The following is a 25,588-nucleotide window of genomic DNA, read 5'->3' as shown; positions in this document are numbered from 1 at the left end:
AGGATTTTGAGGTCATGTGAGTTTGTAAACAGATGTATCAGTCTGGAGATGAGTAAAGCAGAGCAGTGAGCCTCCTTGGCTTCTGCCTTCCTTATATGTGATAGTAGTGATAGAAGACCTTTTGAACACTGGTGTGAGTGTAATCATAGCAGTAAATGATTGTTAGATTGTATGCTTACAGTCACCTTGAGGACACTTCACTGCCCATCTCACAAGACTTCCATCTGTCACTGTTACAAGTTCCAGTGGTGTAGGCTGTCCACACTGACACAAAGAAAACTTGCCCTATCTGCAATCTTATCAGTCATTATTGCAGTCACTAGTGACCTACATAACCTAGTCACAGAATAATAGATTAGAAGGGACATCTGAAGGTTTTTTGATCAACCTGTTGCTTAGAGCAGGTCCAGTTAGACCAGGTTGCTCAGCCCTAGATCAGGTTGTTTGGTCTCCAAGGATGGAGACTCCATGATCTTCATGGTTAACTTATTCCAGTGTTTGACTACAGTTTTTGTTTAAAAAAAATATAGTAATTCCTTATATCTAAATGGATTTTGCTGGTTTTCTACTTGTCTCCTTTGTTTCTTGTCCTGTCACTGTGTTCCTCTGAAAAGATTTGGCTCAGCTTTCTTTATACCCTCCCATCAGGCAGTAATAAGATTTCTCCTACTCTCTCAACCTTCTCAAGGCTGAACAAATCAAGGTCTCTCATTGTCTTCTTGTGTGTGATGTGCTTCAGCCCCCCATTTACCTTGGTGCCCTCCAGAGAACTCACAGCACTGTCAATTTTCTCCTTGTAATGGAGAATCCCAAACGGTAAGGTGTTACCTCAGGGGTGCCAGACAAAGGGGAAGACTTTTTGGCCAGTCTTACTGATACTACCTAGTATGCAGCTATCCTTTGCTGGCCAGCAATCTGCTGGCTCATGTCCAGCCCTCTGCCCACCTGGACCTCCAAGTTCTTTTCTGCAAGCTGCTTCCTAGCCAGTCCATGCTGGCCTCTGCCTTTGCATGGGCTTTTTCTGTCCCAGATGGAGGACTTAGCATTTGCTTTTGTCAAACTTGATTAGGTTTCTGTTTCCAGCTTGTCAGAGTAGCTTTGAATAGCTGCTATGTGGTTCAGCACGTCAGCAATTCTAGAAGTTCTTCTAGGTATCATCTGTGCACTTGGAAAGAAAGTACTCTTTGTCAAATCCAAATCATTAAACAATATTGACCCCTGAGTCCCCCCCTTGCATTCTTGAAAACAGGTGTGACATTTCCTTTTATCCATTTATAGGAAACTTCTACCAACTTCTATTTTAAACTTAATAGATGTTAGTTGCACTAACATCAGCCAGCTCCCGTAGCATCCTTACATGCATTTGGTCTGTTTTCAGGGACCTGTGCAGGATTAGTTTGCTCAGTAGTCCCTAACTTTCAGACTGCTCCAGTGCACAGGGGTATCAAAGGCCTGAGGTCATGCACAAAACTGAGGTAAAACCCCTGTTTCATATCTCAGGCGCGTTGCCCAACAGGGCCATCTTCGGCTGTGAAGAGATATTTGCCGTAAGCTGAAATTAAACAGAAGAGCTGGTTTTTGTTTTTCTGATTTATGTGAAGTCTGTGTAGGTTTTCCTTGCTTTCTATTAAAGGAAAACAAAAAAAGTGTTGAACGTAAACTTCTTAATCAGGCTGATCTCTGAATGTTTTGAAATGAAGTAGGATTCCTCCTGATGTCCCTAGCTATGATCTATTTAATTATTTAATACCTGAACATTACTTGCTATTATGCTAGTAAGATCTTTCTTAGGAAAAAAAGTTTGGTTTTTTTTTTTTAGATTTTTCTGCTTTTTTAATGTAGGAGACATATTATAGACTTTACATAAATTACAGCATTTCAGCATTTATGTACAATTTCATGATTTACTGATAAGATTTCAGAATTTATCTGGTGGCATTAGTAATTTATGTCTCTGTTGTCCTGATCTAGAAATAAGGTAGGCTTTTTAGGCTGGAACAGTGTTGCTCTCAAGTGTGTATGCATGTTAATTCACAGTTGCCCAACTGACAGGTGTTCAAGGCACACTTACAGGTGAAATTTGCAATACCTAAACATTAGGCATTTTGTTTCATTAATTTATATAATAAAAGTGTTTATTATAAATAGTAAATAATGGGCTGCTTGAGCTCCACAAAAGTTTTGCTCCTTTTGTGACTGAGGATACCAGAGACTGATCAACCAAATTAAGCTTTACCATTATCATTACATTTATTTTATGGTGGTTTTTCAACACATGAATCCTAGAAAGAAAGTGAAATATGGAAATAGTAGTCCATTGCTATTTAGTAAAAAAAACCCCAAACAACCAAACAAAAAAAGACCAACAGCCTGGCTTGAAATCTCTATGCAGAACTGCTTAAAATTTTCCAGTACATTTGAGACTGTTCTTTCAGATGCATTATTGCACTGCAGTCTATGGAAACCTGAGCGCAAGCATGCTTTTGGTATGCCTCAGAACAGGACTTACCACTTGGAAGATAACAAACAGATTTTAAAAGAGAGAGGAAAAAAACCCTTTAGATTTAGAGACCTGTTACCATTATTCCTCTGTACTGTCCTTTGCAGGAAAAATTCTCATCCCTGTTACATTTACTCAGAGTGATCAAAAGTGAGGGTTTAACAGCTCAATTTAGAAATGCTTAGGTTTATGTTTTTTAAAATAACTTTTCTATAAAGATTTATCAGCTTTTAAGTGGAAAGTGAGATTATTTTATGTTTGTCTGCTTCAGTTAAAATTGTCCTTAGATGTCAGTGTTGGCACAGTTGACTTGAACAGCAAGGTGGTGAACTCCTACATGTATGATGCAGAAAGGTATTATCTGCTCTAATAATTGCAAGTAAATACAAGGCAATATAACTAAGGTAAAAAAGGAGATATTCGTATCATATCAGTGTACCTTCAGGTAGTCCTGGACCAGAGAGGACAATATTTTATATTGTATGTGTAAAGTACAACTTCAAACAACTCCACGTGTGCCAATGGTACCTTTATTGTTAAATACCTAAACTGACCCTTTTTTGGTATTTTACTGTGTTCACCAGGGGAACAGGGAATATAAGAAGCATTTATTATTGTGATACAGTATCCCACCTTAAAGCTGCTGTATTTGAATTTAAAATGTTGATGTTTCTTGGTTAAATGCAACTGCTGCTGACAACTATTTCGTGAAGTCGCTTGCCTGTAGCCCACCTAACTTTTTTTCTACCCTCCTGTCTACAAATGTTGTACCTAAACTAACCATGATGAGAAGAGTATCTGTAAGAATAAGTAACAGTAAAAGAAATTAACATGTTTGTACAACTGTTCACAAAGTAAATATACTCAGTAAGCTTCCTGTTCTGTTTGTCTGTGTGTGCAGAATCCAGCCATTCCAATGCAGAAGCTCCAAGACATCCAGAGAGCAATGGAGCTGCTCTCTGCATGCCAAGGCCCAGCAAAGAATATTGATGAGGCTACCAAACGTAAATACCAGTTTTGGGATACGCAACCTGTACCTAAACTTAGTAAGTTTAACATGATCTGTGTGAAAGATGTCTTATAATCACTAAAGAAATGTTGTGCCAGCTCTGTGGCCTGTTCTCTAAAATGGGTATGAAGCTGGACTGTGTGTGGTAGGGATCCTTAGTTTTGTGTAGTTTATGTGGAATTCTTGATGTTTTCTGGGGAAGTGCTTGTCTTCCCCACAGATAATATGCAAGATACAGTGTTAATGTCTCACTCTGAAGTTCTCTGTAAAAATGGGAAATGCTGTTGAAATAGCATTCTTTTGTATATTTTAGGTCTGAAATCTTGAGCAATAGAACATAGAAGTCTTTTCCACTTTAGGAGAAGTAAGAACTCTTAAGTAGTGGCAAAGAGTAAACATTTATTTGTTTGTGTTTGATTGTTTGTTTGTTTATATTTCCTTAATTTTTTTTCAATAGATGAATTTGCCATCACAGAAATAATGACTCTCCTGCCATAGTTTGCACTGTTTTCATACAGCTTTAAGTGGATAATGGCACTTGTCTGATACACAGACTCTGCTGTGTGTGCATGTTCTCCTCCACAATGTACACTACCTAGAGGATATGCTTTCTCAGATTCTGTTCTTGATTCCAAGTGAGATGATGAGGTGATCTCTCCTTGCCTTTAAATTTGTAATTAATTTGACAAGTTATTTTTATACTGATCTGATCCCTGATAAGACAGTTGGTAAACCTTCTCATTGTTGGGGAAGTTGCTGTCTGTCTTGTGTTTTCTGCATTGTTTTCTGAACCTTCTTTTTCTGCTTTCATTATCCTCAGGTTAAGCAGTTCTAGTTTTTCAGTGTGAACAAACCTTGGGGGCCCCACAAGTAAAACATTTTCAGCACAGTAGCTGGTGCTGCTCTGTCCTGCAGGTTTTCCTCCATTGCACTGGAGACTGGTATAGAGTAATCAGAAATAAGGTAGAGTCTGAAGCACAGGAGCGCTCTGCTCGCTCTCTCTCCACAGGGAGCATTTCACATTAATCCATGGCTATGGCTTAATCCGCAGCAATCTCATTTCTTCGTGACTTTTCTTGCGTAGAGAAGTCCAGAGCAGGGTCCCTGGATACAGTATTTTCCCCTGGATTGGATTGCATTGACCTGCCGTGGCTTTTCTCTGTACGAACTCTATCCAAATACCTGCATAAAGTAATGGTAGTAATCATCACCAGCAATCAAGCCTAAGTGGAGAAAGACCCTAGACAGAATAAGTTGAAGTGTAAATCAAAAATTGCTCTGGCCATAATCAAGCTTTTCCAGAGCTATTTCAGGTGTCTGTGCCGTAGTGCCAGGAGTTCGGTTCAGGCTAATCAAAATGTATCTTACAGCACCTAGATAGAGAGAACAGTCTGTCACTTGCCAGTCTAAAAGGGCCCATACAGTGGCTCAGAAAACGATTTGTTAGCATTGTTCAGTAGTAATATGTTTTGTTGAATTTGGTCAGTGAGGTTTTGTCCAACAGCGTCTATGAATTTATTCTTAATCCCTGAGATTTTTTTTAAGCTTTTCTTTATCTGCTGAATGAGCAGATTGGGAAGTCATCACTAGTTGATCTGCTTTATATGTTAGGGTGGAAAAAGTAATCTGACAACTCAAGAAAATGTTGTAGGGATCTTTGCAATAAATGTACTGCAGAATCCTCTGGCCTGCATGTTAAAATTATTAGCTACACGTCTTTTAGTTATACCAAACCTGCCATGTAGTGGGAGTAATATTTGGGCTGTTGGTAATTTTCAGAGTTTGCTTAAAGATGCTGTTAGTTACGACCTTCCAAACTGGATGGCAAGCTATAACTATTAGTCAGGATTGTGCATAATTTAGAAAAATTCATACTCAAAGGAACATTTGACTGTGTAGTTTGATGACACTGACAATACGGTTGAGTGTTTACAGGTCAGGGAGAAGGCCAGCAGGGCAGATACCATGGTGTGAGTCAGTTCTAGACCTCCCAACCAGGATGAAGAGGCAGATGAAATATTCTTTAAACATCTGACATGGTCTTACAATTGCTAGCCATTGTTCTCATAGGGACTTCATCATACCATGTGTCTGGAAATACAGAACAGCTGAGGGGAGACAGTCTAGGAGGTTCCTGGAGTGTGTAGAAGAGATCTTCCTGACAAGGTTCATGAGTGAACCAGCTAGGAAGGTGCTCTGCTGGATCTGTTGTTTGTGAAAAGTAAGGACTTGTGGGTGATGTCTGGGTTGAAGGTCATCTTGGGCCCAGTCATCATAAAATGATAGAACTTTTAATTCTCAGAGAAGTAAGGAGGGGGTCAGCAGAACTGGAGGGACGACCTCACTTGGTTTAGGAGACTGGTTGACAGAATCTCTTGGGAGACAGTCCTGAAGGGCAGAGATGTCCAGGAGAACTGGAAGTACTTTAAGAAAGAAAAAAGATACAAGACTAAGCTATATGCCAAAGGATGAGCCAATGGGGATGGAGACCAGCGTGGCAGAACTTCAGCTCAGGCTGTTGTAAATGAGTGGTTTGGACCGCCTCAAGAATCACTGTCAAAGATAATGGCAACAAGCAGGTCTTAATGTACATTTGTGGAAGTGCAGCTTAAGAGAATTTAATGGCAAGGTTTTCTCTATTACTTACTACATAGATGAAGCACACATAGCAAAACAGAATTAGCAGCAGTTTAGAATTATTTACATGAAAAGCAGGGATGCAGGAGAGTCAGGGTGCCAAGGATACAGGTGCAAAAATACAAGGCTACAAAAGAGTTTACCAGTAGTTAATCATTAATTCAACATTTATGAAGTGATTCATAGGATTTACTACAATTATAAGTGTGACTTAATTATAGATTCTAGATAACAGCATTCCTACTAAACTCACACGCATGCACACAGGCACAGAATTGTTTACATGCTCCTGTCTTCAAAGATGCCTGTTAAAAATTCCCCTTGAGCCCAGTGACATATGTTGAGTCCCTTGCATTTCTCAGCAGGCAAGGGTTGAGCCTTGAAGAGTGGAGGGTGTCAGCAGAGGCCTTGTCCTCAGCAAGTCTTTAGAGTTTCACAGACTTGAGGGTTTGCAAACTCCCAGAGACATCCATCTCAGAGGGAGGAGCTGGTGCAGCCCACTGTGGTCCAGGGCACTATAAAGGGCCTCACTTAGGGCCACTCTTCATAGGATTGCAAGATAATTGCCTTTAGTCATCAGTACGTTTCCATCGTGACCATAACCCATGTTGGTAACTGCTTCTTGAAAAAAAAAGCAAAGCCAAAAAATCCTATCCAGTAAAAATGGTACCATTTCACTTGGGCTACAGTTCAGGTAAATGGTGTTCCAAGGCTGTCAGGGAATAGCTGATAATTAGGGAGTTAACTGATTATCCCTTGTTCTCCACCTTGTTCAGGCAAATGATGATCCTGATACAGTGGGTGCTAACTACCACCTTTACTGTGCAGGAGCTCCTGTTACAGTCAAGGGACATTTCACTGCCCAACTGGCTTGGTCAAGGCTTACCAGGACCTCCAGAGATCATAGAGCAGGCCCAAGGATGGGTGGGGAGATGCACCACCAGAGGGATTCAGGAAAGAAAATGAGAGTTTATGGCTATTGAAGGAGAGGCAGGCAATTCATGAGGACTACAAGGATACTGAGGTTATACAGGGAGAAAATCAGAAGGTCCAAAGCCCTTACAATGTAATCTGACTTAAAGGACAGTCCTACAAGAAAGAAGTGCTGGACTGAGTCCAGAGAAGGGCAACAAACCTTTTGGTAAAGGGTCTGGAGTACAAGTCTGATGAGGAGTGGCTGAGGGTACTGGGATTGTTTAGCCTGGAGAAAAGGAGGCTCGGGGGAAACTTTTATCACTCTCTACAAGTACCTGAAATAAGGTTGTGGCCAGGTGGGAGTCAGCCTCTTCTCACAGCTAACAAGTGACAAGACAAGGGGAAATGACCTCAAGGGAAACTGTGCCAGGAAAAAATTTAAATGGGTTGTTAGGAAAAATCTGTGCACTGAAGGATGGTTGAGAATGTGAAGAGGGTCCCCAGGGAAGTAGTGGGGTCACCATCCTGGAGATGTTGAAAAGAGACGTAGATATGAGGAACGTGATTTAGTGGTGGGTTTGGCAGTGTAAGGTTAGTGATTGGACTGATCTTAAAGGTCTTTTCCAGTCTAAATGATCCTATGATTTAGTGGGTGCTGCTCCTTAGGAGAGGAACAGCTGCAGTTTATAATGTGTACTGAGGACTGGAGCTGTAAAGTGAGGAGAAGAAAGCATGCCTTCATGTAGAATTTTAGGAACACATTTCACATACCACTAATCTCTTTTAAGTGCTCTGGCTTTACTATGTCTCTGCTCCTGAGTAATCCTCTTGAGTTCAGGTCTGTTCCAGTCAGTGGTGAAGAGGATCTGAGCCATAGCTTGTTAGCTGTGAGTACATGTTCCCATGATCAGGCTGTGGGTCTCTTTGGCTGGCTAAATGCTGTGCATATGCTGATAAGTTGTTGTCTCTTTGTTATGAAATGCAGGGTTGTCAGTTGAGATAGAGTGGTTCTGTGCATGTCTATAAATATTATGATGAGACAGTCGTTAGTCTGAATGTGGTCTATGAGAATGAGAAGTAGTGTAAACTAGTAGTACAATTTTTTTCAGCAATTTTTAAAAGTTTCTTATTCCATTCACATGATTATGAGGAAATACGTGATGCACATTAAATGCAGTTTACAGAACTGTCAGGAAAGCTCGCAGTGTAACAGTTTTTTGTCATTTTTTTTTTCCTTCTCCTCCCTCAAAAGATGAAGTTGTAACTTCACATGGTGCAATTGAACCAGATAAGGACAATGTCCGCCTAGAGCCATATTCTTTGCCACAAGGTTTTATGTGGGACACATTGGATCTTAGCAATGCTGAAGTCGTAAGTAGAACAATTTTTATACATATCTAAAATAATTCAAGGTTTTTGTGATTGATATGTAGATAAGTGTTTGGATTCTTTGTGTGTGTTTTCAGCTGAAGGAGTTATACACACTATTAAATGAGAATTACGTAGAAGATGATGATAATATGTTTAGGTTTGATTATTCACCTGAATTTCTTCTGTGGTGAGTAGCAAGTTCCATTCTGTTCTGGCTGGAGTTTAATGAAGGGTGTTTTTATTACATCTTCTTAGGCAGTAATTTGTAATTATTTCTGTCATCAATTCTAGGGCATTACGTCCTCCAGGCTGGTTACCGCAGTGGCACTGTGGGGTTAGAGTGTCTTCAAACAAAAAACTGGTAGGATTCATAAGTGCCATCCCTGCAAATATTCGTATTTATGACAGGTAAAATGCACCAGTACTTTTGTGTTTGTAAAAGAATAATGCCACAAAACAAACCATAAACTGGTATCCATTGCTATAGAGAACTTAAAAAGAGAGAACGAGGTGAAAAGCATCAATATTTATTTAAGGAATTTTCTTAGTGATGGATGATACAGATAATTCCATACAATTTTCTGACCCTGCTGAAAAGCATTTATAGTTGATCAGCTGGACTTCTTGGCCAAGTCTTCATACACTGACAAACATAAGGCATTGTGACAGCACATAGCATTGCTTGGATGCTATACTGCATCTTAAAGCAATCAGTTAAGTCTTGATAGAGCTCTGCTTGCAAACCCCTTAGAGATAGCTTGCATATTGCACAGTTTGTCATCGCAGTCACAGTGTCATAGATTAGCGTTAGCTGTAGACGTACTTGGTCACAGGCAAGTTTATTTCACTTCAGTGTCTTCTGTCACAGCATGGAAAACTGTAATTATAAAAATGGAAACGTGCAATGTGTAACTCTCTTTAATTTTTCCGCTACTTAATGTCTTTTTAGTGTGAAGAAAATGGTAGAAATCAATTTTCTGTGTGTCCATAAGAAACTGAGATCTAAACGGGTGGCACCTGTACTGATTCGAGAAATAACCAGAAGAGTAAACTTGGAAGGAATTTTTCAGGCTGTTTACACTGCTGGAGTGGTACTTCCCAAACCTGTGGCCACTTGCAGGTAACCTAGGTGATGTTCCTAATAATATTGGTTCCTATAACAGTTATTTTTAAGAAAATTTAACGTAATTGTCCAAAAACAGTAAAAGCATAAAATTCAAAGGTATTAGATGTTGTGACCTTGACTAACCAGAAGGCCTGAGTGTTTGTCAGTGTTGGTTTTTATAGTCTTGGGTTTTTTTTTCCCCCTTCCCTCCCAGTGCCTCGGATAAAACAGCTTCTCTCACTAAAATTTAATCTGTGGTTTGTTTAGCATACTTTAAATAGACTAACAGATGTTTCTGTTGACCTTCTGGTGGCAGCCATGCTAGCAATGACAACGTTGTGTACCTGTGTTTTTCAAATGGCCTGTGTCCCTGCTGGGACGCTTCCCTGATAACCTGGCTGCTTGCCAGAGATGGCAGAGCATTTCCGGTAATTGTGTGGTTTGCTTTTTGTGAAATACTTTCATCTTCCCTGGAGAAAGGAGGACTTTATTGGTATTGCATAAATTCAGGAACACTACCATGTGGGAAGAGTTACAGTCAAATAATAATTTCATTTGCTTGAAATGGATTTTATTTCTACTAGGAAAAGTTCAGTTACTGCACTTTAGTCTGTTTAGACTTCTGGGGGACAGAGTACCTTTTGATTTGAAATTGTTTTGTACCTATCAACACCAAAGATCTTGTAAGTTTCTATAAGGAATGATGGGGGGGATAAAAAAAAAAAAGCTATGCTGTGTTAGAATAACCAGAGTGCTCTGTTGCATAATGACCTCCCAGGAAGGGGAGAGCTCCTTCAAAAAAGATTAGACATGAGTAGAGGGTCCTGTCTGCACAAGAAAATAAATGTTACTATGTATGTATGGTGAGTTTTTCAGGGCTGTGACAAAATGCTAAAACGTTTAGCCCTGTGCTTATTCATTCTGTATCAAAAAGCATTTGCTTAGATTGAAAATACTGTGATAGCAGGCTTGTTTAAAACCTATTGCTTGGATGTAGCTTTTCCTTAATTTTTTTGTTTGTTAATCAACTTTCTAATAAATATAGTATAGGCTTGCTTAAAAACAAGTTTGGAGAATAGAAGAGGACCAAGCAAGAAAGCAGGGTAATGGATGCAAGTGACAGTGACACTTAAAACACTATTTAAATTCATTATTTGGTTGTATTTCCAGGTATTGGCATCGATCACTAAATCCCAGAAAATTGGTGGAGGTGAAATTTTCACATTTGAGTAGAAATATGACTCTACAAAGAACAATGAAGCTCTACAGACTTCCTGATGTAAGCAGTATGACTTCTAGAGAATCCCCACAGTTATTTTGAGGCCCAAAATAACCTTCCATCTGTCTCTGACAGCACAGGCTTTTCTGTGTAAAGGCAGTGCGTGCAGGACATTAAAAAAAAAATAATCTCTGGTTGATGAAAAAGACCTTAAGGGCTATACTAAACAGAAGAGACTATTGCTGGAAATCTGGATCTCTATGGAGAAAATACAAATTTTGACCTAAAATCCTTAAAGGAAAAAAAGCCCAGAAAGCTTGACTTCACAAACATATGGGATTGAGTTGAAGATGCATAAGACTATCCTCGGTATGTTTAATCTGATAAGAGATTACTGGAACAGAAAATCAACAGTTCATGTCTTAAAATTCTCAGAGAAGTCCATTAGCAACTTGGCTGAATACAGTCGTGTTCTTGATTCCACTCTAATTCACATTTTTTTCTGTACTGTCAGAGAGTGTTGTTCTTCTGCAGGCTCCGTGAAAGCCACTTCAGTATGTTGTGCACTGTTAGTTTGAGTGGTCTAGTAAAAAACAAGTTTTCTGGCATAGCTAGGTTAGTTAAAAATACTTCTTTTCTCATGTTTGCAGCTAATAGTTAAGCTTACAAAAAGCCTTAGGGTGCATTTCCATGACAGGGCAAGTCGCTGTAAATACTACGTACTTTTAAAAAATCTCATTTCTGTAATTAATAGCCTGTAGAATTTAGTGTGAGCTTTATGGCTGAAAACAATTTATTTGCTTGTAAAAGCTACCTTTTTTGAAGGGATTGCAGAGTATCCCTTACCTGTGCCTTATCAGTAAACCTCTCTTTATTTAAACAGACCCTTTCTTTTGGTTATAAACAACACTTTTTTCCTCACTAACTCCCACTTTATAATGGTTTTGGAGAATTGTGTCTGTTACTATGTTTAACTAGATGCTGCAGATTCTTACTGCTCAGATATTTGGGCAGTAGGCTGAGCAGCCCTTGGAATAAAGCACGTGCCATGCCTCGATCTGTACTCCTGCTGCTGTCGGAGAGCCTCGTTTCCTGCTCCGCCTGGTGCCACCTGTGCCTGCACATGCAGCTTCTCCCTTGCGTGCAGGGCAGCAGTTTGCAGAGCTTAAGAATTAATAACCAAATTAATTGGGTTTTAATCCTGGACAGCTAAATATAGCTACCATCAAATCTTGAACACATTTTGAACAGTCTGAGGAGTGCAATATACAATTTCAAGTGTAGCTTTTGGTGGGAACTCTTAATAACATTGCTTATGGAAACAACTCAGGAAGTCAATAGTTTAAGGATCTTACTAGTAGTACCAAAGGTGTAACTACAGAGAATCATTAGAAATAGCAGCTCTATCCTGATCATTTTCCTTTATCATAAAAGGAAACTATCATAGTTTGAACAGAGAAGTGAATTACGGAAAATAAGTAATATATCATATCTCATTCATAAAATATAGCTAAGGCAAGCATACACTGTACATAGAAGTGCAAATAGAAAATAATGGCTTTCAAAATCAGCTTTTCAAACTAAGTGATGTAGGAGTCTGTATACATCAGGATTTTTGTTATTTTTGATGTTGGATTTGGGAGCTTCTCAGTTGAAAATAAAGATTTAATCTTTGTTCAGATATTTTCTCTTTAGGTCTTGTGCTTTGGGTTTATTTGGAGGCCTTTTCTCCTTTCCTGAGAAAGGGATTAAGTGCTGCTTGATGGTCTTTGCTCAGTTTCAGGTGTTATAAACACTACTGTCAAACAAATTTGTCCAGTCAGGCCATGCTGTCCTGTTCCTCAGCACCAAACACTGTTTCTTCCACTTTAACCTCCTTTCTTAGTGTCCTTGGAATATCATTGCCACTAGGAGCTCATCTCCCTTTAAGAGAATTAATCATTCCTAATCACTTGAACAGCCTGAATTAAGAAGGTTTTCAGGTGTAATAAATACTGTAATTAATAAATATCACCCTCCCTAAAGGCTGTGCATATACCTACAGATTAAAAAAAAAAAAAAAATTAAAGTTTTTTCCCCCTAAGTGTTTAATCTCTTGAGCAAGGAGTTTTCTGTAGGAAGTAAAATTTCTCTGTGTTCAGAGTCAGGACACAGGAGTATGTTTGTCTCTGTCATCTTTTCCTGACCAGCTAAGATCCTGACACTGGACAGTCGTGTGATTACGTGCCCAGCCCAGCAGAGAAACAAATTTTAGCACAGTTCTGTACACTTTTCCCTCCCCTCTGGGATTGCAGATAGTCACTTTCTGGTGGCCATTCTGGGCATTACTGGGGGGAAAAGATCTTTCAGCCCAGCTGCTTTTCCTCCATCCTTCCTGTATGTCAAGTGTACACCCTTCTGGAATAAGGGCATTTAAAAATACAGATGATGTGCTGTTGTGGGGTCAAACCCTAGTCCCAGGCTGCCTGGAACAGCAGGAAGACTGGAATGTAATACACAGGCCGGAGTTATGGCTAAAGGTGCCTTGATTTCTCATCTGGCTGCTGATTCCCAGAGCACGTGAATAAACACCTCCCCCAGAATAATGCCTTTTGGGCAAAGCATAATCAGCTACACTCATTTCAGGCTTCCAGTAATCAAGTCTCTACCTGGCTGCTGCTGCAATCGACTTTGCGATGATTAATGTGGTACGTGCCCGAGTATGTAGCTCAGACAGATGAGGCACAATAGATGAGCACTGAAGAGAGCAAGCATCAGCCTCCCGAAAGGAAATATCCAGGAAGGCTGGCAAAGGATGGGAAGAAAACTTAAATCTCTTTTGCTTGTTTAAATAATAATTGCATAGTACTAGAAAGTAATTTTTTTCCTTTTCTGATGTTTAAAGTCAGAAAAATAATTTTATTTCTTAAAATAGTTTTTTAATTTCAGGCAGCTGTAAGTTATAAGAAGCTTTCTTGTTAACAGAAGTTATGTCTGTACAGAAGGTTGTTAGCAAGGTAGTTTACAAGTGCTAACAACAGGTAGAATCTTTTTTGTTAAATAATTGCTAATTAAACTTAATCATCTGACATTGAGGTATAGCTTGACTGTAATTTCCATAAGTTTGAATTACCTGTGTTCTTGTCTTGAGATAACTTCTGATATGAAAATTTCTTTGTTTTGTTTCTGTGTCTTCTTAGTTTAGAAGAAGGTAAGAAATAGATTGTCCTAAAAAAAAACACCCAAAAAATGAACTGCACAAAGTGTAGGCAGTTGGCAATAGTATGTCTTTCTCTGGAGAAATGAAGCTATTTCAATAATGAAGTAAAAAGATTGAAGTGCCCCAGACTGTCTCAATAATTAGAAGAGAGGGAATTCTGATTGAAAGCCTTTTGTGAAATAGCATAATGAGTTAGGTGGCTGGGATTAAGTAGGCTAATAATGAATGCATTATAGCAAGTGGAGTGACTCTGCAACCTACTTTCAGCCTTTGCTGAATTTGCGGTCTTCTTATCAGCATCTTAACATTTATTTTTCTTTTTTTACACTAAGGCCACAAAGACTTCAGGTTTGAGACCAATGGAACAAAAAGATACTAAAGCAGTACAAGAATTAATCAATACTTACTTGAAACAGTTTAATCTTGCTCCTGTGATGGATGAAGAGGAGGTGGCCCACTGGTTCCTGCCTCGGGATCATATTATTGACACTTACGTGGTAGAGGTAAAATATGCACTAACATATCTGAATTTGTGTGTGTGAGTGCCACTGACAGTAATTCATGTCAGCATCAGGTTTTTGAAATGCGGGCAGTATGAAATACGTGTGTTCTTGGTAGAATTTGATACTGTGAGTACAAACTTTGTTCTTTGCATTACATTCTGTTAATGAGAAAATGTTTGGCTGTGATAAACTCCAGTGCTCTTATAATAGAATGTCTTAAAGAAGAATTGTGAAATCTCAAAATATCACTCTATTGCCAAGAACCCTACATATTTTAAGATCAACTGCATTTCTCGATACCTTTTTACAGAGATATGACATGATACTAAGCAGTGGTCTTCAAACTTCCTTTTCTAGGAAAAAGTAAAAATGATGCTGTGATTGAGATAAGGATTTGGTTTGAATTGACTGTCATTTTCAGAGGTGTACATGTTTCTGCCATACACCATTACAGAATTCTTTTTTAAAAAAATAATTTTAGAGGCATAATTCCCTGCTGGGGGAATTATGGTTTTTGATGGTTTGCTTCAGTAAAGTGTGTTTTTTCCAGTAAAAGAATGTGTATATATGTGTATGAATTTGCATACATACATACATACATATATATATATATATACACACACACATCTACCACCCCCACCCTCCAAAGAATTGGTCATAATGCTTCTCTCAGAGTAAGGAGTGCAGGAATAGATCAGCATTTGGATTGGAAATCTCCCAGACATGTTTGAAATAGGTGCACTAAAGCTAGTGGAAAGATACACCCTTCCCTTTGAGTCCATACAAAATCAGTTGTAGACAGCATATTCAGACAGTGTATTACTTTGCTTAAAGTGATAACATTCTTTAAAAATGATCAGCAATAACATCCCTAAACCTTCTCCTCATAGAAGCCCTAGGTTGTGAGCCTCAGCATTTTCACACTGTAACCTGAATTTGTGCAGGAGCCTCAGCTGAATTAGGAAAACTAGAGCTGCTGGAGTTGAGTGGCCCTGCCCATCAGTTTTTATTGTCCAAGCTTAGCTTTCTGCTTACTTTGTAGTGGGTCTAGTGCTCAATGGACTTTTCCACGGTCTAATTTAAATCCCACATTCTTTCTCCACTCGCTCTTCTCCCTGACCTCTCCCTGCTCCCTGAGCTGGTTTTTGGCTTGCTTTGTGAGTCGAAGCCTACAGGAGAGTTTCACAAGCTCCAGGATCAGCATGGATGTGACATTAACAGTGCTATATTAACTAAACAGCACCATCTTCACTTACTTGTTTTATGCTGTCTTTTGGACTAGTTTTTTACTGTAAAAAATGTAGGTTTGTTAGTGCTTAAAATCTTTTTAAGCACTGCATGATCTGGAGAAGCTACTGTCAGACTTTTAAGTCATCTTTATAATGTGCAGATCTAAAACCTTAAAATACTCTGTATAATTTATGAGTTAGTATTTTCATCATCCTTACTGAATTTAGTGAGTGACTCAATAACTTTTCTGTTCCTTGTAGTTAGTATTACTCTACTACAGAATCTGTACCTGCTCTAAGACAAAAGCTTTTTTGCATGTGGTATGTTCAACTGTTTTACTTTTTACTGTAGAAGTACTGTTAATTTAGGGAGCCATGTGAGGTCCTTCATTGAACTCTAATTAGTATATTAAAGTATACACTCCTTTGCCTTATTTTCTTGGAGATACTCTGGGGAGTTTTTGTGCTCAGCATGTTAGTCATAACCCATGTAATAATTATTTCATAATCCATATAATAATTATTTCCTATTTCCTACTAATCCACACTCTTGAAGATGGTCTAACTTCTTAAATGTGTGAAATTAAGAAGTTTTATGTAGTATATTTTATATTTCTGTATAAACACCTTTTTGATGACTACTGGATTTATTAGAATTTCAGTGTGATTTAGCACTGTTGTCCAACAAATAGGTCGTGCTTGTTGATTAATATTTAAATATGCTTTTATACCAGCACAGTATATTTTTTCTCTGTTTTTAGAAAGATGAGAAAATTATTCTTTGATGTGAATGTCATCAGATTTTTTAAATATCTGTAATATTTTAAGAATATTTTATTAAAAATTTTCTCAGTCAGAAAAAAACTTCAATGTTTTCAGTGGAAGTGAGCTTTGTTAGCTTTGTCTATAGCAAACTACTGCTTTGAGAATTGTTTGTCAAAGTGCTAGTGGTGTAATAGAATAGAAAACTCTAAATGCTTGTTTTCTCAAATCTTAGCTAAGACTAGCTGTTATACCATAGTACTTACAGTGCACAAATCTTGCTGCATTTATTACTTTCTGTAGAACTTTCACATTAGCCTAACCAGTAACTGATTACTTATTAATGGACTTTTTTGTTTTGGTTTGGTTTTTTTATAGGGTTCAAGTGGTATTTTAACAGACTTTCTCAGTTTCTACACATTACCTTCAACAGTGATGCATCATCCTGTTCATAAAAGCCTCAAAGCTGCCTATTCCTTTTACAATATTCATACAGAGACTCCCCTGTTGGATTTAATGAATGATGCACTCATTATAGCTAAATTGGTAAGTTGTAGGTTGGGTTTTTTCTGCTTCATTCACAAAAATATTCTTAGAAGTAGTGGCAAGGTAAGAACTGGAGTAATTTATTCATTTATTCATACTATTCAGTGCATTCAGTTTTACTACTTACAGCACAGAGTGCAGTTAATAAGACATATACATATATATATATCTATATCTCAAAATATAAAGCAGTATGCTTGGTTTTCCTTTTTACTTTGCGTGATGCTAGGGAATGACAAATGCATGAAGTATCTGCAATAGCTTGAACTGTGGAAACACCCGAGAGCACACTGCTGACCATAGTCACTAAGTACCAGAAAGAATGCAAAGTATCACTAAAATAATTTCCCTTGGAGATGAATTAATAAGTGCTATCAAATACATTTTGCTTTTGAAAATTATTTTGTTATTCTTAAAAATGTAGAATTTTATTTATGTGAGCTTTATCATTTTATTGTTGCTACATGTAAAGCTCTGTAGATGATGTCGTGGTGTAGTTGTTAAGCATACCCTTAGATATGGAATTATACAGATAGATGCTTGGTTGAATGGAAGGGAAAATACTATAAACGAAGTTCTTAAATGGAAGAGTTTTGGGAGTTTAGTACTATCTAATGAAAAGCTGTCACTCAGCTCTTAATGACTTTCATAGGAGTGCAGTGCTAACACATGGCACATGCCAGCACTCTGAATGAATTTGCAGAGACTTGTTTGCCCTGGGTGGTTCAAAGCACTGCACAGGCTTCATCCGGTCCATAGCATCCAGTCTGCAACCATTCCCAGCAGGCTGCAGAGCACAGACGTGTTTTCTGCTCCTGCTTCCGCTGGGGTGTTGCTGCTGCACTGCTGGTGGTGTCACGGGCTCCTGGGGAGTGCTCTGGCAGGCCGTGCTCAGTGCTGCCTGCACGTGCCACAGGGATTTCCATGTTGGTTCTGGGTGAAGCCAGGTGGTCTGCAGAGGCTGTGTTTGTTCAGACTTGAGGCTGCATGAAAGCAGCCACACAGTCTTCAAACTCTGTCCCAGCCATGTTCATGCAGCACTGCAGCTGAGCTGCCATTTGTGACAGGAACTGCTTGCTGAGGCTTGTTAACATAGAAGCAGTTCAATAACCATTTGTCAGGGAAAACTCCTGGATAGTTGTGGGAAATACCGTTATTCAGGCTCCAGAATGATCCAAAAGGAAGTTCAGAGGCAGACTTTGAGAAGCTAGTGTAATTTTCAGGCATGGCTACAAATACTGGTAATTATTCATAAAAGTCAAGGTGTGAGAAGGTTGGTCTCGGTTAGCAGGGTGGCCCAGGGAGCTGTGTGGGGCTCAGGGGCCGTTCTCTAGGCCGTGGGTGGGATGGTGAGGAGGCAGTTCCATGGCCCGACCGCAGGGCTTTGCACCTTCCCCTGCATACGTTTCTCTCTCCATGTGACATGCGGCTCCGTGATGATCCTTTTGAGTGGATCATCCTATATCCCTTGCAATACTGGGATTTAGACACCTGTGGATTTCTTAAGTACCTGCTGGGCCTGTAATGCATCATTAGATGCCTAATTATAGTTGCAGATCTGGCAGTTGAGTTTTACGTGAGGAGAGGTAAGGTAAGGCAAAGGCAGAGAGATGATAAACGCAGTCCTGTTCACAGTCTTTTGTTTACAAACATGCTGAGTCTGGCTGGGATGGAGTTAACTTTGTTCCTAGCAGCCCGTATGGTGCTGCACTTTGTCACTGATAACACACCAGTGTTTTGGTTGTTACTGAACAGTGCTTGCACAGCCTCAAGGCTTTTTATTTCCCCTGCACTGAAGAGGCTGAGGGTCGGCAAGAAGTTGGGAGGGGACATAGCCAGGACAGGTGACCCCAGCTGACCCCAGAAATGTTCCACACTGTATGATGTTCTGCTCCACAATAAAGGCTGAAGGAAATGAGGAGGAAGGGAGGATGCCTCTGGTGATAGCATTTATGATCCCTAACAGTGATTATGCATGCTGTGATCTTGCTTCCCAGGAAGTGGTTTGAGATCTGTTGGGCAGTGGGAAGTAGTGAACTATTTTTTCTTTTTGCTTCCCTTGTGCCTTCAGCTTTTGCTTTCTCTATCAAGCTGTCATTATTTCAATTCACAAGGCATCTTGCCTGCCTTCTATTTTTCTCCCCATCCTGTGGGAGAGGAGTGAACCAAAGGCTGTGGGTGTTTGGCTCTTGTCTGGGGGCAGCCCACCACAGTCTCCTTTCTGTTCTTTAACTCCAAAGCATGGGTTTTGGAGGTACAAATTCAGCTCAGCAAATTGCTTTTAGGGTTTGCATGTCAGCTAAAGTTTATTTTTATCTTCATATCCCACTATATAAAATTAGTTTAGAATTAGTTTGGCAGTTACAGGACAGAACACCTGACCTTCAAAGTAAAACCCCAAATTTGGAGTTATTAACTTAGGTTCTATGTATTCTGCATGGAGAGAGAGAGAGAGAGAGTGAGATTTTGCATCAGGATAATCCCTCTAACACCCTAAGTTTCTAGATCTAGAACAGAGGGAAGAAATTCTCTTCTGAGTCTGCTTCAGTGGTCTGTCAGAGCTGTGGAGAAAGTACCTTTAAACAGAAGCCTTTTTATCCCTTCAGAAGATACTAACCTGAAACTAATCAGCTGATGTTTAGATACTGAATTAAAACTACATTTGTAGAATTGTGATTGAATTTTGAGTGTTTAATTGCACAGCTTAGTGTGCTTGTATCTGGAGTCTCTATTCTCCCCCATTTCTCTTCCTGCCTTCTGAGATTGCTGTTACTTACTAACTTGGAATATTTCAAAATTTACTTTCAATGCCAAATGTCAAATACTGTCACCTCATTTGTCTTATTTCTGTGTGTTTTTCACAGCACATTTAACTTAGCATGGCGTCATCTGCACACAGAATGATCTTTGTGTAAAGTAGCGGGAATCCTTACTAAACTCACTGCACTTCGTAACTTTCTTTTAAATAGTCCTGATAAAGAGCTTAAGTGCTCTTTTTCTTCAAACCCCTTTGTTTCCTATTATGGGATGCTCATTTAGAAGAAAAAAAACACAATTTCCTTATCCCATCTTCTTGTGCTTAAGTAATGGAACATTATTTTTTTGTACCTTTTGTCTTAAAAGTGTATCATGTCCTGCTGGTGCACTGCCTTTGTATTGTTAAGACTCCAGGAGCTTAGGTCAGACTCCCTTGTAGTTAATTGCAAAAAAATGGACTTTTCTATCCACACCCCTGAGCAAATTCAGCTCTCCATACGTGATGATTATTGCTGCAATGGCTTCACTCACCTTGGGTTTATGTTGCTTGTTAAGAGTTCCCAGTGAGGAGTTAGGATTTCAGTACGTGTTGATGCAGAAAAAACTCGAGGCTGATTTGGCCGCATGGCTCTTCTGGGACAAAAAAATGTCTGTTTGAGTGGTGAATTTGGGAGGTTTATGAAAAGAGGAGTTGGTAGAGGGTGCATTAGTAGAGGAGGGAGAATGACATGAAAGATTTGAGTTCTAAAGAGAATGGCATTTCAGAAAAGGACCAAATCACAAAAATATGTTTATCGTTAACAGAATGATAAATTGCTGAAAAACACAGTAAAAGTTGTATTTATACAGCTTCAACTAGAATAGGCCATGTGTGTCAAGACACTGCATATGACTGTAAAAAATGCATATTTATAAGGTTAAAATAATGGAGAATGCTTCAGGAACTCTTCAGACATTAGGCCCTGAAAATAGCTTTAAAATTCATACCCTTTTGGAACTAATCTTCAAGCAAAGTAGTGCATTTTACTTTGGTTTTATTGGGAAGATGTGTTCACATGTGTACCTTATTAAAAGACACAATTTATTCCGTTGTACTTTTTCCTTTTAATTAGCCTAAGTCTTTTGGATACTGTAAGCCACTCTGTAAAGTATCATTTGTGTGTCATTTGAAAGATTCAAAAGTAAAATTTTAAAAATGTTTTGCTGTTGCCAGAAAGGATTTGATGTGTTCAATGCACTAGACTTAATGGAAAACAAAACATTCCTGGAAAAACTCAAGTTTGGGATTGGTGATGGAAATTTGCAGTATTACTTGTACAACTGGAGATGTCCAGGCATGGAATCTGAAAAGGTAAGGGAGAAAAATGAGTTCCTGAATTCCATTAGATTTAATGGTACATTAATCTACACCAGCCAAAAATGGGCAGAAGTTTTAAAAATAATGTAATTGGCCATGTTTATGATCCATAATTGAGATGCAGAAGACTCTTGAAGTTTAGATTTACTGCCATACTGGAACTAAAATACTGTATTTTTCTTCTTCCTTTAGGTTGGTCTTGTATTACAATGAGAACGCTTATGTTTCTAGAACTCTTGAGGTCATCGTTTGAGTTAATTTGATCTCCATAACTCTTGAAATGGCATTGTTCAAGGGGAGTAAAAGCACAACGTCAGTGATACTGAAATAGTCCATTAAATCTGATCAACGAAAACATCCACATGTGACCAAATTTATGCATTTTCAGATAGATCAGACAGTCCATGAAACTCTTCTATTGTCCATGAAAAGAATAAAAAGCACATTCATTTAAGTTTCAAAGCTTAGCTTTTACCTGGATGAGAAGAAGGTATTTTTTTCCACTCTGTAGAAAAGACTGTTTTGTACAAACTGAACTTCAGTGGTGGATTAGGGTACAAAAATATTTGCTATTATGTGGATGAACTGCTGCATTTCTATTTATTAAGTGGTGATGTATGTATGTCAGTGTAACAGAATGAAGGATACAAACTGGAGTATCTTTGCTTATTTACTTTACATGGATATCATCATTTGGGGGAAAATCACAAAGTACGATATGTTTGTAGCTCTATGAAAGTCCTGGATGTTTTTGTAACTGGAGGAGTGTGACAATGTACTGGTTTAACTAGTGCATTTGTTTCTCCATAAGCAACGCTGCCAAATCAATAAAAAATACAGATTTGTACTTTGATCTTCAATAGATCAGTGGATTGATTTAACAGTATCGCACTGTTCAGTGCAGGTGTTATCTGTGTTGCCAGAATGATAATACATTACTGTACTTAATTTACAGTTGTGGCACAATACCTTAGTTTTTCCTCAGTAGAATAACATCAGCCTGTGTGTAAAACTAAGAATTTTAGTAGTGCTATCAGGATATTTATAGTTTGAATGTTTTCAACGCTTCTGCGAAATTGCACATATTCCTTTGTCTACTTTGATTTCCTATGAAGTCTGTAATTCTAATGAAAAGTACCTTGTGTAAATATGTATTCATAAATTGTTCCTGGTAGTGTTTTTATCCTGACTTTGGAACAAGAAGTTTTGCTATATATGTGGCTGGTAAGCAGAAGAGAAATGATCTGCCCTCAGTCCTTGGAAGTCTGTACTGCACTTCCTGAAATGTAGGAGGGCTGATCTTTGTTGTTGGGTGGAGCTGTTTTAATTCCCTCATGAATGCTCGGCAATGGGAGTGGCTTCTGAAGCACTTTATATGCATTCCAGCATAGCATCATAGCTAGAGATGGTGGCAGTTCTTTCAGCTCATGGATGCTGCAGAATCATGAGCACTGAGAAAATCTGTGTTAAGAAACTGTTCTAGCTGAAAGTGCCAAATTGTGGTAGTGAAGCCTCTGTGCTGTGAGCATCTTTTGAATGTGACTTGAATATCTCATGAAATGCAAATGTCTGACTTTCCTTTTAAACATGCCTGTAATTCTGACAGCAGATTTTGCTGAAAGTTTAATTCTGTACATGAAGATAAATTTGTCCTTCATAACTGTTAGCCCTACCCACCACCTTGTAGAAATGGGTTTTTTCTTTCTTCCCGCTCCTTTTCCACTGTGTGAATGATTTGTGGTTTGGTTTCTTTTTCTTGTTGAATTGTGGTGGGAGGATTCTGCCCTAGAAGCAGTGATAAATACTTTCCCTTACTGCATTATAGCTGATTAAAGCATTCAACCTCCTTCAAACAAAGGAAGGGACTGAACGTGGTTTGTTTGACCCCTGGTTGTACACCAGCTCGGGATCTCATGAATTTGAAAGGACTTCAAAGAAGATCTAATGGTGCAATTGGGCTTTGCATCTCTGGCCACTCTTGATACCTCTCTGCTAGGAGCAGTAAAAACAGGTGGTGCAGAGACAGCTTGGACTCTGTGTGAGGCCTGAGCAGAATTAAGTGCCTCAAAATGTAATTTATGGTAGTGATACCTGAGGTAACAAGAATGATTTAATCTTGACCCTGTCAAGATTAACACTTAAAGTTTTTAACTCCTAAAAGGCAAGAAGGTGCCTTCTTGGCAGGGCATTCTCACGGAGTACTCTGGGATGAGATTCACTGAGGAGCTGAATGTGTTCTGCTTCAGCTCTTAAAAGGCAGAGCCTCTGCAGTCCTCACTCAGGGCAGCCTGAGGTGAGGTGGGACAGCAGGGTATAGCTCTGTCCTCATGGCTAAGATACTGCCTTGCTGAGAGAGCCCAGGTGAAGGACATGTTCATGTTCTCTGCCTTCCTTCCCCTCAAAAAAATACAAGCGGAAGAAATGTTAGGCAGATGATTTCTTTTCTCTGAAATCAGAAGGCAGATCCTCCCAAGTATTGTCCTTTGTAAAACTGAGGCCATGATGGGACCAAGTATATCCAGGTAGAAGACGGACTTGAAGGCGGGTTTCCTGCAGCCTGGCTTCTGTCTAAATCTTCAAGGTTAGGGCACATGAAGGAAGGAGCATGGCCAATCTTGTGCTCTCTTCTAGTAAAATAGTACCATTTGCTTCTGAATCCAAGGGATAAACTTCTGTCTTGTCTGGCTCACTCTGCATGTTCACTGAGGGGCTGGAGGGCAGAGACATGCTCCTGTAGAAGCTGTGCAGCACTGTAGCTGAGAGAGAAAATTTATCAGCCAGAGTATGAGGGAAGCAGGCATCTCAGCCTGAGTGCTGGGGCAGCTCTTGGAGAGTTCTGTTCATGGAGTTGTGTGTTAAGCATGGCCTCTTCTGCCCCTGCTGAGTGCTCTTCACCTGTCCTGTTTTGCTGGAGTATCACAGCATCAAGAGGACTTGAATCTTGAAGGTGTCCCTGCCTGCACCCACATAATAAGAGTTACTCTGGAGGTGAAAATCGTGGCAAGTCACTTCGCCTTCCTAAGCAGGTACTAAACGAAAGTTGACTATCTGTGTGGGACCACTGTCAGGAGCTTGGTAGGAGAGACCCTTCTCTTGTTCCCAAGTTTGAACTCATGTGCATTAGTCCTGCTATGAAGGTAAGACTCCTCAGAACCCAGTAGGTGTTTGCAAAGGGTTGGCAGATGTAAAGCTTGCTCTACCACCTTTCCCACCTGGCTTTTTAAACATCTGTTCTTTCCCAAAGCACTTCCTATCTGCAGAGGGAACCCAAATTCATGAGGACAGAAATAGACCTGGGCAAGCAGTGAAGTGCTTGAAAGATGATTGCTGTGCTTATGTTCTTTACCAAAGCTAATCCTTATGCTCCGTGTAAGTGCTCTGACTCTCACGCTATGGTTAGCCAGCCTGGGAATGAAACACACTAGTGTTAGCATGCCTTCAAAGTTTTACGCACACAGAAAGCCAGAAAAAAAAGACATGTATAAAGGACTATGAAGCAAGGCAAAGAAATCTCACCTCTTCTTGCACCCTCAGACACAGACAAAAATTGTAGCTTTAAATGCTTTGTTTAAACTTGAAGGAGCATCATGACTATACAATCACCGCTCATTGCTACTGCCTGCCTTCATAGTTGCTGTCATGAACTAAAGTAATTTCTAAATAAATTCAAAATACAGATGAACTATTGGATGGCAGTGGAAGTCTGGATTAACAAATTTGTGAAAAATACCTGTAAATTTTACCTTTTAAGGAACAACAAAGTTACTCAATTAAAGTATTTTATGCTTGCTTCTACAATGAAATTCCTAGGCTGTTGATTGCCCGAATTGCAGTGCTATTTCCCTTCCTACAACCCAACTCCCTAATTAGGAAATTGCTCAGTCCCCAGTAAACTTAAAGGAAACTCAGAAGTTACATGATACATTTTCAAACTTGTAGCAGTTATAGTTCTCATCTACTTTATAAAATACATGGTTTATGTCAATTTCATGGGATATAATTTTAGACTTAATTTTAAAGTATTTTTCTAACACTGCAGCAGTAGTAATTTGGTTTTGTATTTGGAAATAGATTTTCCTTCAGCATACCATGCACCAGTTATCAGATGGAACCAGAGTCTGCATACATTTGTGACCAAAACAAGTTGTTCAGCAGAACAAACTATAATAGAGTTCAAAAGGGAAATCTGCCTGTGCTGTTTACTTGAACCCAGCTTTAAAAGACTTATACTGGCATGGACTTTTGTTTAAATAAACTTTCACTTTTGGTATTTATTTATTTGAATAATTATACTTAAATCTCTTTTGCTTAAAGCATGTTCATCTGTGTAAAAATACAAAGTTCATTTAATGCTTTGTATTAATTCTAGAGAAGTATAAATCATGTCTTAAAATTACTTTGGCATGTTCATTACTGGCTTTAACTCTGATCTCCAGCTGCAAATGAAAATACTTACCCCAGTAAAGACCAACAATCAAG

General features: G+C 39.1%; 1 protein-coding gene across 1 annotated transcript in view; it reads left to right on the top strand.

Moving 5' to 3' along the window:
• The window catches only part of NMT2 (N-myristoyltransferase 2), a 32,513-nt gene extending 9,727 nt beyond the window's left edge, over nt 1-22,786 (top strand). The window contains exons 3-12 of the mRNA XM_040072430.2: nt 3,402-3,546; nt 8,314-8,432; nt 8,528-8,619; nt 8,724-8,840; nt 9,382-9,552; nt 10,708-10,816; nt 14,288-14,458; nt 16,828-16,995; nt 20,966-21,103; nt 21,302-22,786. Coding sequence (XP_039928364.1) covers nt 3,402-3,546; nt 8,314-8,432; nt 8,528-8,619; nt 8,724-8,840; nt 9,382-9,552; nt 10,708-10,816; nt 14,288-14,458; nt 16,828-16,995; nt 20,966-21,103; nt 21,302-21,322 — 1,251 coding nt within the window. The 3' untranslated portion in view covers nt 21,323-22,786. The remainder of the gene's footprint in view (nt 1-3,401; nt 3,547-8,313; nt 8,433-8,527; nt 8,620-8,723; nt 8,841-9,381; nt 9,553-10,707; nt 10,817-14,287; nt 14,459-16,827; nt 16,996-20,965; nt 21,104-21,301) is intronic.
• The last annotated feature ends 2,802 nt before the right edge of the window (nt 22,787-25,588 follow it).

The sequence above is a fragment of the Hirundo rustica genome, chromosome 1 (assembly GCF_015227805.2).
Source record: "Hirundo rustica isolate bHirRus1 chromosome 1, bHirRus1.pri.v3, whole genome shotgun sequence".
NCBI classification, from domain to species: Eukaryota; Metazoa; Chordata; class Aves; order Passeriformes; family Hirundinidae; genus Hirundo; species Hirundo rustica.
The sequence above is the reverse complement of the archived record's forward strand: the minus strand, read 5'-3'. Positions and strand labels throughout refer to the sequence as shown.